The following is a 12,399-nucleotide window of genomic DNA, read 5'->3' on the forward strand; positions in this document are numbered from 1 at the left end:
CACATCTGTTAAGACCTGGAGGAAATCTGCACTCTCTCCCTACCTTCTAGGTCTCCAGTTCACATCGCTCTGTTGAAAACTGTTGAGGGGGGAAAAGCAGGTTAACTATTTGACATTTCTAAACTAGGCTGCTACAGACTGTGGCTCTGATATTTGGGTTATTAGGACTAAAATCCCGTATCAATTTGGAATCATGGAACCATAGGGTTAGAAGGGACCGCAAGGGTCATATAGTTTAACTCTCTGCCAAGATGCAGGATTTGGTATGTCTAAAACATCCGAGACAGATGACTCCAGTCTCCTTTTGAAAATCTCCAGCGAAGGAGCTTCCACAACCTCCCTAGGCAGTCTGTTCCATTGTCATACTGTTCCTACATGTGTAGAAACTGATAATTCCTTCCCACCATACTGTGCTACAACAAACAGCACCTCCGTCTTCTTCCTCTCCTAGCATAAGGATTTTCAATCCTCAAAACTCTCTTCAGTAACCATTTGCCAATTGGATAGTGTGAATGTGATAACCTTATTTTACATGATAGTGCTTATAAAGATGTCGTAGAAATGTTGTCACTATGCTTGCCAGTACCTGCTAGGAGTCAGTAACGTTAAATGAGGGGACAACAGTGTTGTTTGGTTTCTAGTTTTGGTTATTGTCCGAAATTATTTTGTTTAACAAAAAAAAACTTTTAAACATTTTCCATGGAAAAAAATCCCAAACTATGGGCCCACTACAGAACTACTTCTCAAATCAAAAAAGTTTTTTCTAAGAGCCTGGATTTTGTATCTGAGTAATTTTCAGACTGAACACTAATGCAATTTAACTGGTGATTTCAGGAAAGAAGCAAGATATTTGGTATGTGATAGACCTCGTCACTGGGGAGAAACAGCAAACCTTAACGTCTTCATTTGCAGAAAGCCTTTGTCCATCAACATCCCTCCTGTATCTTGGGCGAACCGGTAAGACACTTTTCCCTCTACCACTTAAAAGAAAGTTTTTGGCTTTTTGGGTTCATTTTAAAGCTAGTGCAGGCCCACAAAGGATAACCTTGTGATAATAAACTCAGGTTTGTTTAATCTCCTAGAATAACTTCTGGAGGTGGTGGCTTTACAATGTAAACAGAAAAAATGATTTGCCTTCAGATAGCAATGGACATGTGCCATTTTATACATTCACAGACTAATGTGTGGTTTCTGCATATAGTGGTGTTTGTGTAAGTGATTCCTGGGGCTGACTCCCAAGCAAAGTGGCTTTTAAATTCTGTTAATTCAATGATGTACCATGCTAGCAGCTTTGTAGCCCTGGTTGCATCTGAAGCTTTTGGTCCCCGTAAATAAATGGGTTGGGGAAATGGAGAGACAGCAGCTGTCATACTGAAAATACAAATGCTCCATTCTAGGTGAAGAGGATTAAAATAGACCAAAGACCTATATTTGGGATGTCTCTCTGTAAGCTGTGTTTACAGATTTGCCATCAGATCTGTAGATTAATCTGTTTTTAAAACTATTTTTTAAAATGATCTTTATTGCGAAAATTCTGTTACAGAACATATTGCACCTAATTTTTAAATGCAGGGTTTGGTTGTAGATAAAATTAGGTAGGAATGCTACAGAAGAAGTCTTCGAGGAAGAAGCACAAAGAGCTGATAACATGGATTGGAGCACTGCCTACTGCTTTTTGTCTTCTGAGCTTCCTTTTGAGCAGTAGATTTCAGTGGAACAGAAATTAGTTTTGTCTTTAAGTTCCATGATGTGTAACTATATCTCTTAGTGCCAGGAAAAACCTAAAAGAAGGCTGAAAACATGAAAAGCAGGATGTGTGTTGTCCTGAGAAGTGTCCGGCATGACGGGTGACTAGTTCTGTTGTCTCAAAGGATTATTTACACAGAGTGTGTATTTTTTAACAGAATACACTATTACAATGTATGATACCAAAAATAAGGAGCTCCGATGGAATGCCACCTACTTTGATTATGCAGCCACTGTACCTGATGAAGATGTGAAATACAGTAAGAATTTTGATCTTGTCCTTTGCATTTTTTTTCACTTTGCTATAGCTCCAATATCCTGACATTTTTCTCTGCAATGGGCAGAACCAGCTCCTCCCTCCCCCCGCCTCTGTATCTACACACTGATCTTTTTAAGTTGCTCTGCCCTGCCCCCTTCCCTTCTCCCCCCTTTTACCCTCCTCCCCCCCCCCTTATTTAAGCCACACAGTCCTGGAGTCGCTTCTTCAATCTGAGTGCATATATGGCAATCCTTTAACTTGTCCAATCAGGGAAAGGATGGCCCTACTGCTCTGGCACAGATTTTTTGTGTGACTTTGGGCAAGTTACCCAAATCTCTCAGTGCCTCAGTTTCCATAGCTGTAAAATGGGATGATAATTCCCTGCTACATAAAGAGGTTGAAAAGCTTAAATCATGTTTGTAAAGCTTGTTTACATCATCAGTTGGACATCACTAGAGAGATGCAAAATATTATTAGTGTTGATACTATTGATAATGATTTGCACTTCCACCTGACGATCTCAACAAGTATGATAGTGCAAAATAATATGACTATTAGAGTAGGACAATAATTATGTATGAAGAATACAGTGTATCCTCCCTAGAATTACAGTGCCTGCTGTTTGAGCACAGAATGAATGATGATGATAACGTTTGTTTACAGCTATTGTGAGGAAGGGGAAATTTTGGAAGAGATAACTATTGGGGCTAAGTTTATTAAAAACAGTGGGGCTTCATGTGGATCAGGAAAATGGCACTGCCTGGTTGTGATCTAGAGAGAATAACTTTAAAACACACATGAAATTTGAAACTTGTCCTTTGGTATGGAAGAGAGCATCAGGTAAGTGAGTTAGAAATAAAAACAAGAACCTTCTAGTTCTGATTCCTAGTGGATATTTCTTCACCTTGCCAAACTATTGCACAATGGGAGCGAGCCCCAAAATTATGGTAAATCGCAAACTTTACATGGAATCAGTTACCTTCCCTTTCATCTTATTGGGAAATGTCTGCTGCTTTTCAGTGCTGATACTGTTTTTTTTTTTAAAACAAACAAACAAATGTTTGACTCTGGAATAAGTAGCATTAAATCCCAATGTCACTGGGGTTTCCCTGTAAATCTTGAATATTTCAGCCTAATTTATCAATGTCAGAGTTGTTTCTAATGGAAGTAATCAAAAAGAAATGTGCATGACATGGTTATGCTGTTTCATTCCCAGTTAAGGCCCCAGTCCTGCAATGCGATAATTCGTTGACTCAGGGGGTCTGTGTGCAGGTGCCGGGGCCTGCCCAAGCATACTGTGTTGCGGGATTGGGCTGTCTATATTTTCTGAATCTGGTCATTTAAAATAGAGCGCAGAAGAACTTTCAGCCTCTTAGCTGGGAATTCCCAGTTATACAGGAGTGTGCTGTCTTGTAATGTGTGTTTGGAGATACTGTGGTTTATATGATGATTATTCTGTATGTAGAGAAGAGGCAGGTCTGCAAGTCCTTAGAAGTATATGCTGAGGAGCCAAACTAAACAATATATTATTTCTACTGGTGAGAGAGAAGAATGTATTTACATCAGGATAATTTCGAGAACTCTTGAGCCACTCACTAGGGCTAGTCTTTTTCAATATAAAATGAACCAGTTTAAGGGCTTGTCTACACAGAGACTTAGTGTGAGGCAAGCCAAGGTGTGAATCTACAGCACAGTAGCTTGCTGTGCACTAACTGGCCATGCAGACCCTGCTGCCATGCACTAGCACGTAGTAGCAGGGTCCACACAGCCAATTAGTGTGCAGTGAATGCACTATAGATTCACACTCTGGCTTGCCATGGATTATGTCTTCTTGTAGACGAGCCCTAACAGATTTTAGTAGCTCATTTAAGGTTCAAGTACTGCCAATGTATGTGTGTTACTATAGCCATGAATAAGCAGGAGACTCAAATAACCTCGTGTATTTGTATGTTTTAGAAATGTCCCACTTTGTATCTAACGGAGACGGGCTGGTGGTGACTGTGGATAGTGAGTCTGGGGATGTGCTGTGGATTCAGAATTATGGTTCCCCGGTGGTAGCTTTTTACATCTGGCAGCGTGAAGGACTACGGAAAGTAATGCACACAAATGTGGGAATAGAAACGCTGCGCTACCTGACCTTCATGTCTGGGGAGGTTGGACGCATCACTAAGTGGAAGTATCCTTTCCCAAAGGAAACGGAGACCAAGAGCAAGTTGACGTGAGTATAAATATTATAGTCAGAATAAAAGTTATAAATATTGTTTTCAGAGTCTGACTGATGGTGCTTTGCAGTACTCTAATTAGAAATTGTGTTTCTATTCAGTTACTTAATAGAGCTGCTATTCTATAAATTGCAAGATAGTAGAAGGAGAGAGTACATAATTGGCTCGTTGCTCTTTAACATTTACTGAACATTGTATTTGTACAGGAATAAATAAATGCTGATCATGCCAGTGACTCAAATTGAAGCGTCTAAAACAGTGCATGACCAACTTTGTAACTCAGGTGGTAAAAACAGCCATTTGGAACTTTCTCCCTAACTTTTGTTGTTGTTCTAGACCTACGCTCTATGTAGGAAAATACTCAACGAGCTTGTATGCATCTCCATCAATGGTGCATGAAGGAGTGGCTATTGTGGTAAGTTAGATACTTCAGGACTTTGATACCATGTTTTGAAAAGCCCACTTTCTAGTATTAGGTATGGTTCTGTGCTGAACAGTTGAGAATTAACCCTTTATCAGGTCTCCCAATGTTTGGAGTGTTTAGGCCCATCTCTAGTTATCATTTAAGGCTGTTTGTCCTGGCAAAACATTGGAAAACTCACAGCTTTGTCATAGCAAAAAATGCAAGTGTCAGTTTCAGCTGGGAAAAAAATATATATATATTTTTCAAATATACGGTGTGGTTTTTATTTTAAAATCTGCTAAGTACTTAAATTCATTCAAATGAGAAATAGACATAATACACACAGAATATAGATACAATGATTCTTTGTGTTATGGATTATTTAGTGATTCTCGATCTTGTTGTGATAAAGCATAATATGCTTTCCTAAATTAAATGGTTTGATTGATATCTTGTCACTGTTCAACATTTCCCAGCTATAAAGGATAGGAATGCTGTACAGAAGACTTTTTGTGGGTAAGAAGCCCTGCACTGATTACACTCCATTCATATTTGGAAAGGGATCTTCACAACCATAAGGACTATAATCTTAGTTAAATAACAAAAGCAGTTCACAGAGGACTGCTGAGCAACTAGGACTTTTAAAGTAACAAATTACAAATCAAGGAAGCCACAGAAAACCATGAAAATTTGACAGTCCAACCTTCTTTCAAGAATGGTTTCCAGTGCTGTAAGTAATATTTAGTTATAGCTAGTCAGGAAGTGTGTCTCTCTGGCTGAGCTGGGACGGAAACCCTCTCACATCTGAACCAGAGCATGTGAGTTCAAGTAACATATCAAGGCTGTTTCTACCACTATTGACAATGTGTTGTGGTTATTGATGTTAAAGTTGCCACCCAGTTCATACTGTTGAAAGCACCAACATTATGATGAGATGTTAAAGCAAGTTTCTGTTTGCTGGATTGTGGCTAGCCTGGGAGGAAGGTAAAGATCCTTTTTCCTATTTTTTTTTTTAAAAACAAGGTGGGGGGAGGCAACCCCACCTCCTAAGCAAGACTCCTTCTCTCAGTAATGCAGGATCTAATGTCCAAGGCTGTGTGAACTATGGCTGAGGGCATAATGGCTGTCATGTTTACGTGCAGTTACTGCATTGCTGGCATGTAACTTGTTGCTTGCTAACACTCTCTGACCCTACGGTATGAGAGGCATGGTATATGAAGTAAACCCCAAATTAAGGTGGAGCTTCCCACCTGTAATTTAGCAATAAAATATTCTGAGTTAAACATTTACTTAATTCCAAGGGAAAGCTTGTGGCGTTTCTAATATGACTTTTGAGTTATGTCCCGTCTTTTGTCTGAGTTAGACTGGTAAATTCTCTGAGGCTTTGTAAAGTGTTGTGGAGAGAGAGAGAGAGTGCTTTGTTAACTGTAAAATAAATCTCTGTCTTTTTAGCCCCGTGGTCGAGCCATACCTCTGTTAGAGGGCCCCAAAACAGAAGGAGTTACTATTGAAGACAATGGCGAGTGTGTTATCACTCCTAGTACGGATCTGAAATTTTCAGCAGGATTGAAAGAAAAGAAACTCAACTACTGGAGGAACCACTGGCTGTTAATAGGTACCAGGAAGTCAGTAATATTCCACCCGCTCTCTATTGCACTGTCCTCTGGTGGACAAAAGCAATAATCCAGACAGAGATTATTGTTACCATATACAAAGTATTTTAAATTACATCCAAAACCACTACATTAAAAGATGCAAAGTCAAGCACTCAAAAGTTAGAGGATGCCAGAAATAAGTTTGCCTTACCACCCTAATTTGGCCCCCTTATGCATATGCATTATGATACAGTTTTTAATTACATGATTATATCCTGTATTTTCCAAAGGCCCCTGTCTCATTCAGTGCACAGGATGGGCAATGCTCACTGAAAGGGTAGTTATTCAATATTTATTTCCAACAAGAGACAAAATCAGGGTCCAAATCTGCAGCCAGAGCCTGAGCACAAGTCCTGCTGAAGTCTGGCCATAACCAATACTTGCAGGTTTAGAGCCTTTAAGAGCAAGAGCATTGCTTCACTTCAAAGGGCATGTCACAGTTTTCAGATATATACCCAAATCTTCCAAGCTTTGGGTCATTCCACAGGGACAGTGCTCTGGTGTTAAGGTACATATAAGACAGCCTCATTTTATTCTAAACTGTCATAACCCACAGTATCTCCAAACACACATTACGAGACAGCACACTCCTGTATAAATGGGAATTCCCAGCTAAGAGGCTGAAAGTTCTTCTGCGCTCTATTCTGTGATGGCCTCAAGCCATTTTATTAATGCAAATAAGCCCCGAGTATTGCTTCTTGGCAGAGATACCAAAATCAAGCATGTTTGCCCTAAAAAGTAACAATTCTTGTAACAAATGTTGTTTTATTTAAAGGACACCATGAAACACCATTATCAGCCCCTACAAAAATCCTGGAGAAATTTCCAAGCAGTTTGCCTAAACCGCATGAAAATGTGATTCCAGCTGACTCTGAAAAAGCCAGTTTTGAGGAGGTTTGTGAATAACCTGATCGTATTACTGAATAACTGAAGAAGCCACTGGAAAATTACAGGGGAGGGAAATGAAAATTTTGGGAGAACTTGGACTCTGTAGGAAAAAGTGTAGGGAATTTTCCCAAGTTCTTTGTGGAAGTGCAGCACAGTACCCTCCCATGGGGTGTCATTGGCATTATTCTGTGTTATAGAACTCTTGATATCAGACTTAAAGCTGAGTCCTGCTTTCCTTGCACATACAAAACTCCCATTGTCTTCAGTGGAAATAGTCCATTGAATGAATGAACTGCAGGGTCCTCAGAAGATTGACCAATTTTGCTGTGAGCCACCATTACATCCAAGAGAGTCTTGCACGTCAGTAAGCTTTTAAGAAATGGTCCCGCATTGAAATGTACTGTACTAACAGCTGTACTAGCATATATAACATACATTATCCATTGAGACTTTGAACTGATGGAGTCTTCTGTGTTCCTAGGTTATTGGTATAGTTGAAGGTTCCTCAAAAGAATTGCCTCCTACCATTCCAAAGGACATTGAAGAGAAGCCCAGTCCACCTGTACCTCGGCCAGAGGCTCCCGTAGATTCCATGCTGAAAGACATGGCCACAATCATCCTGAGCACCTTTTTGTTTGTGGGCTGGGTAGCATTCGTCATCACCTGTCCAATGGTAATGCTGATTGAGCTTGATATTCTAGTGAATTCTGAGAAAGGGCTGTAATGTTTGGCAGCCTAGCCTGGTAAAGATGATGCAGGAGTTGGGGAGGAAAAGAGTCACGACTTCATAAAAGAAGGGCAATTCTGCTTTCTCCATTAGCTGTCAGTAATAACTGTTATCACCATGATAACTCACAGATATGCAATCTGATAACTAAGGCTACTGCATGTTTGATGTGGCAGTGATTTCTGTGACACACACCGTTACACTTGAGACTTTTCCTATTCCACCTGCAAGACTCTTCCATGGATTTTTGCCCATAGTTATTTTGTGTGTGTGTTGCTTGCTTTTTTGGTCATGATCCAAAGACCATTGAATTTACCAGAAGATCCCCGCCCCCATCCACTTCTCTGATCTTTGGATCAGGCCCTGTACCCTTTTACTGTTTAACGGTAGCTATTCAGTCTAAAGATGCTTTTCTAAGGGAAAATAAACTTCAGGCTAATGGCATTTTTTGCTACAACAAACAACCAGCCTGAGTCATCAACCATGCTTTAAAAATGTATAACAAGGTAGAGAACAGTTTGGGTTACAGAGACTCTTTAACTGCCCTACCAGAAATAAGTTAGGAGTCTGGCAATGAGAAGTTTTTCACTTAGAGGATAGTAGAATCTGCCTTTTCTGGATGCTGAGCCATGGACATGCCACCTTGTCTGCATGTCTATTGAGATTTTTATTCCTTCACTGCTGTGGTGTTAAGATCATCTCTTTCCTTCTGAAGAGTACGCAGCAACAGCAACTGCCCTTCAGTGCCCCCAGCGATCTCCCCCCAGAGGCAGACTTTTTGGACACCTCCTATGTGCAGACGGAGAGTTCAGCTACCAGCACACCGAACGTGTCTCCCAAAGCATCAAACCACTCAGCGTATTCCAACCTCTCTGGCTCAGACACTGGGAGATGTCTCTCCACTGAGCAGGAAGAGGGAGGTAACGTTAATCTAACTTCTTTCATCGTATGTCCCAATAAGAATTCAAATCAGAAAGTTTGTAACATTTCCCCCACTGCCAAAGGTAACAAAGCACAACAAGGGGTGGGGGGACGACAAACATAGGATATTGACAATATTTCATAGATTAAGACCTGAAGGAACCAGTGTGACCTCCTGTTGTATAACACAGGCCAGAGAACTTCCTCCTTTGATTCCTGCAGCAAGCCCAGGACTTCTGGTTGAGCTAGAACATCTCCTAGAAAGACATCTGGTCTTGAATCCTGATTTTTGGGATTCATGTCCACCATTGGGTGTATTCTCTCCACCCCTATTCTTGAGCTCTTCTAGTGAGAGGCGACTTTTCAAATTCTTTTTTCAATGCTGACCACAAGTTTTTGTCATTTTAGGCTTAATCCTACCACTGGCTTCACTAGAAGGTTTGCCTGGGTCAGGAGTGCAGGATTGGGCTGCTCATGGGCCATGTGCTCATTGGCATATTTGAAGTGGGTTGGCGGCCTCAGTTCAGACCCTAATGCAGAAAAATCCAGCTTATTTAAAAAAATTGTTATATTGGCATTAATAGAAGCCAAGAATTGAGTGGACCATGGAAACTGGACTCTCCCCTCTCCTCTGCATGTTGTCTGTGGTCCCTCCAGGGAAGTAAGTTCCACCATGAGGGCAGCACAGTGCCTGCACTGCATCCACTCTGCAGCGCTGTCAGTTCGGCACCTTCCACCAATGCTACATTCACATAAGCATTTTAAAAACTGGAAAGGGCTTCTTGTCTCCTAAAAGCTGCTTGTCTCATGTATGTCCCCAGCCATGATCTTTTGTCAAAATTCCAAAGGGCTCCAGCCCCACTGGGGCTGTCCTGATCTGTACACAGAATGTTTGAAATCATGAATTGGATAGTCTGGTGTCCAGCCACCCCGGTGCAGTTTGCATGCCCAAATCTGAATGTCAGCCCGTACAAAAACTTGTCAGCAATGTATATGTAGTTTTGAAAGCCTGGCCCTAGATCTCCTCCCTCCCTCTTTCTTAGTTCTCAGTGTTGTGCATTTAAACTTGAAAGAGGAGGTTTTACATACCGACTCCATATGGATATGCAACTGCAAAGTGCTGACTTTTAAAATCTGCCTTAAATTAATCCTTTTGCTGCTTATTTTTGTTCAGATGAGGACACACGCATAGTAATGGTCGGCAAGATTTCATTTAGCCCGAAAAATGTATTGGGACATGGAGCTGAAGGAACAATTGTTTACAGGTACAAGACAATCCATGCATTTGATTTTAGAGCCCAATTAATGCCCCACTATTTTTTTGAATATTTTTTAAAAAATTCTTATGGTCTAATATGAATGGAAACATTCCCATGAGACTTTTAAAAGTAAGCGCTCTGTGCGTGTGTGCGTCTCTTTTCTGCAGTGTCCCTTCACTAACAAAAATCCAGGGTTATGTCGTCATTTGTAAATATTTGTTTGAAATGAAAGCATTGAACAGAGGCACCTTGTCTAATACTGGAGAAGTGCTTTTTAAATCTATCTGTGTGAAATGTGTTCCATGTAACCCACCTATCTCAGTGCACAAACTGACTCTAAGAGGTTTCTCTGCTATACGGGTCACTGTCTACAGAGGGACATTTGATAACAGAGATGTGGCGGTGAAAAGAATTCTCCCTGAATGCTTCAGCTTTGCTGACCGCGAGGTGCAGCTGCTGCGTGAGTCGGACGAGCACCCCAACGTGATCCGCTATTTCTGCACTGAGAAGGACAGGCAGTTTCAGTACATTGCCATAGAGCTCTGTGCTGCCACCTTACAGGAGGTAACAGGTCACTTACAAACATAAAAAATTGCTAAAGCAAAGAGCTTGGGCTGTGGGGTAAAGGCAGAGAGAAAAAACAGGCTGTGAAAGGCTTCTCAATGGCAGACTCTAAACTCTGCTTTGAGTCTGCAGTTCAGGCACCTGTTCTATGCAGACAACATTTCTGATAGGTTTCAGAGTAACAGCTGTGTTAGTCTGTATTCGCAAAAAGAAAAGGAGTACTTGTGGCACCTTAGAGACTAACCAATTTATTTGAGCATGAGCTTTCGTGAGCTACAGCTCATGCTCAAATAAATTGGTTAGTCTCTAAGGTGCCACAAGTACTCCTTTTCTTTTTGCGAACATTTCTGATGTTACCCAAATCACCATCTGTAATTGGTTATTTACTTTTACAACATAGTCGTTTGCTGTATGTGTAGTTAAGAGGCTTTCCTCCTTGTATCATCATCATCATCATCCCTTCAGTGTTATTATAGTCCAGGGTGAATCTGAGACAGCCCAATTTACTGTAATACTCTGGTATCACAGAAGCAAAGAACACAGCCTCATGGGCTATACACAATTGCTGTTTTCCTTCTATCTTGTAATCAGCAACTATAATAAAGAGAAGGGGTATGGCATCAGTGTCCCAGTGCCTGCCAGTGTTTGGGTGGTAAAACAGAAGAAGAAAACTTTTTCTTACCCTTCCTCCTCCCTGGCTTCCTCTGCCCAGACAACATTCCTTTTCCCCCTTTGCTGTGTGTTCCTGCCATTTGGCTTCCCAGCCCTCCCCAGGTCTCTGATATAAGAGAAGGGTCTATTGAACTTTCTATATGTGTTCTTGAAAAAGGTTCCTTCTCAGTCACTCTGTATCCCCCACCATGTGTAAGGCATCTGCTGCCCTCACTAGTAGCCTCTCTAAAATGTTGCTTCTTAAGGCTTTAGCTTGTCCTGAGAGCCGCCTTTTAAAGAAGCCCAGCAGCGTGAGTGTGCAGGTGGCGCATGTGCTAAGGAAAGCTTTGTGGGGGGAAGTGAGGCAAGGGCTTTGCTTAGCCTGGTGTGAGTAAGATGCTGGACACCTTGGCCTACCTATTTTCAGCCTCCACTGGGCAGTGCTAATGAGCAGCATTTGCTCAGAGTTAAATTCCTGTTGAAAGGTTTCTCTGAGCTAGGATAAAACCTAAACATAATTATGTTCCTTTAAAAACCAGGGCATCTAGGCCAACCAGGAAACTGACGAGTAAAAGCTCCAGCTATCTTGGGCTCTGACTGTGGAAATAAGGGAGATTTAATACTGAGCGGTAGAGTAGAAAGCTAATGCTGTGCCAGTTTTTAAAAATAGTAAATGGGATGTCTTGGTAATTATTGGCCTGTCAGCCTGACATTGATCCCGGGCAAGTTAATGGAGCTCCTGATACTGGACTCAATTAATAAGACTCAATTAATAATAATGATGTAATTAATGCAAATCAACATGAGCTTAGGGAAAATAGGTCCTGTCAAACTAACTTGATTTTTTTTTTTTTTTTTTTTTGGATGAAATTACAAGTGTGGTTGATAAAGGTAATAGTGTTGACATAATATACTGAGACTTCTGTAAAGCATTTGACTTGGTTGCTTAGGATCACAGGTACCCACACCACATTGTAATTAAAAAAACTAGAACAATATAAAATGTACTTGGCACACATTAAATGGATTAAAAATTGGCTAACAAATAGATCTCAAAATGTAATTGGAAATTCTCTTCAAGTGGGTGTTTTTTCAACCAGATCT

The 12,399-nt window shown here is 40.9% G+C and overlaps 1 protein-coding gene across 2 annotated transcripts in view; it reads left to right on the forward strand.

Moving 5' to 3' along the window:
* Positions 1 to 12,399, forward strand: part of ERN1 (endoplasmic reticulum to nucleus signaling 1) — a 62,495-nt gene that overhangs the window by 42,544 nt on the left and 7,552 nt on the right. For both annotated transcript variants that reach the window (XM_074972219.1, XM_074972220.1), the window contains 10 exons: positions 835 to 957; positions 1,905 to 2,006; positions 3,962 to 4,223; positions 4,564 to 4,642; positions 6,083 to 6,245; positions 7,061 to 7,179; positions 7,655 to 7,846; positions 8,616 to 8,820; positions 9,996 to 10,086; positions 10,455 to 10,644. In XM_074972219.1, coding sequence (XP_074828320.1) covers positions 835 to 957; positions 1,905 to 2,006; positions 3,962 to 4,223; positions 4,564 to 4,642; positions 6,083 to 6,245; positions 7,061 to 7,179; positions 7,655 to 7,846; positions 8,616 to 8,820; positions 9,996 to 10,086; positions 10,455 to 10,644 — 1,526 coding nt within the window. The remainder of the gene's footprint in view (positions 1 to 834; positions 958 to 1,904; positions 2,007 to 3,961; positions 4,224 to 4,563; positions 4,643 to 6,082; positions 6,246 to 7,060; positions 7,180 to 7,654; positions 7,847 to 8,615; positions 8,821 to 9,995; positions 10,087 to 10,454; positions 10,645 to 12,399) is intronic.

Source organism: Natator depressus, chromosome 14 (genome assembly GCF_965152275.1).
Source record: "Natator depressus isolate rNatDep1 chromosome 14, rNatDep2.hap1, whole genome shotgun sequence".
NCBI classification, from domain to species: domain Eukaryota; kingdom Metazoa; phylum Chordata; order Testudines; family Cheloniidae; genus Natator; species Natator depressus.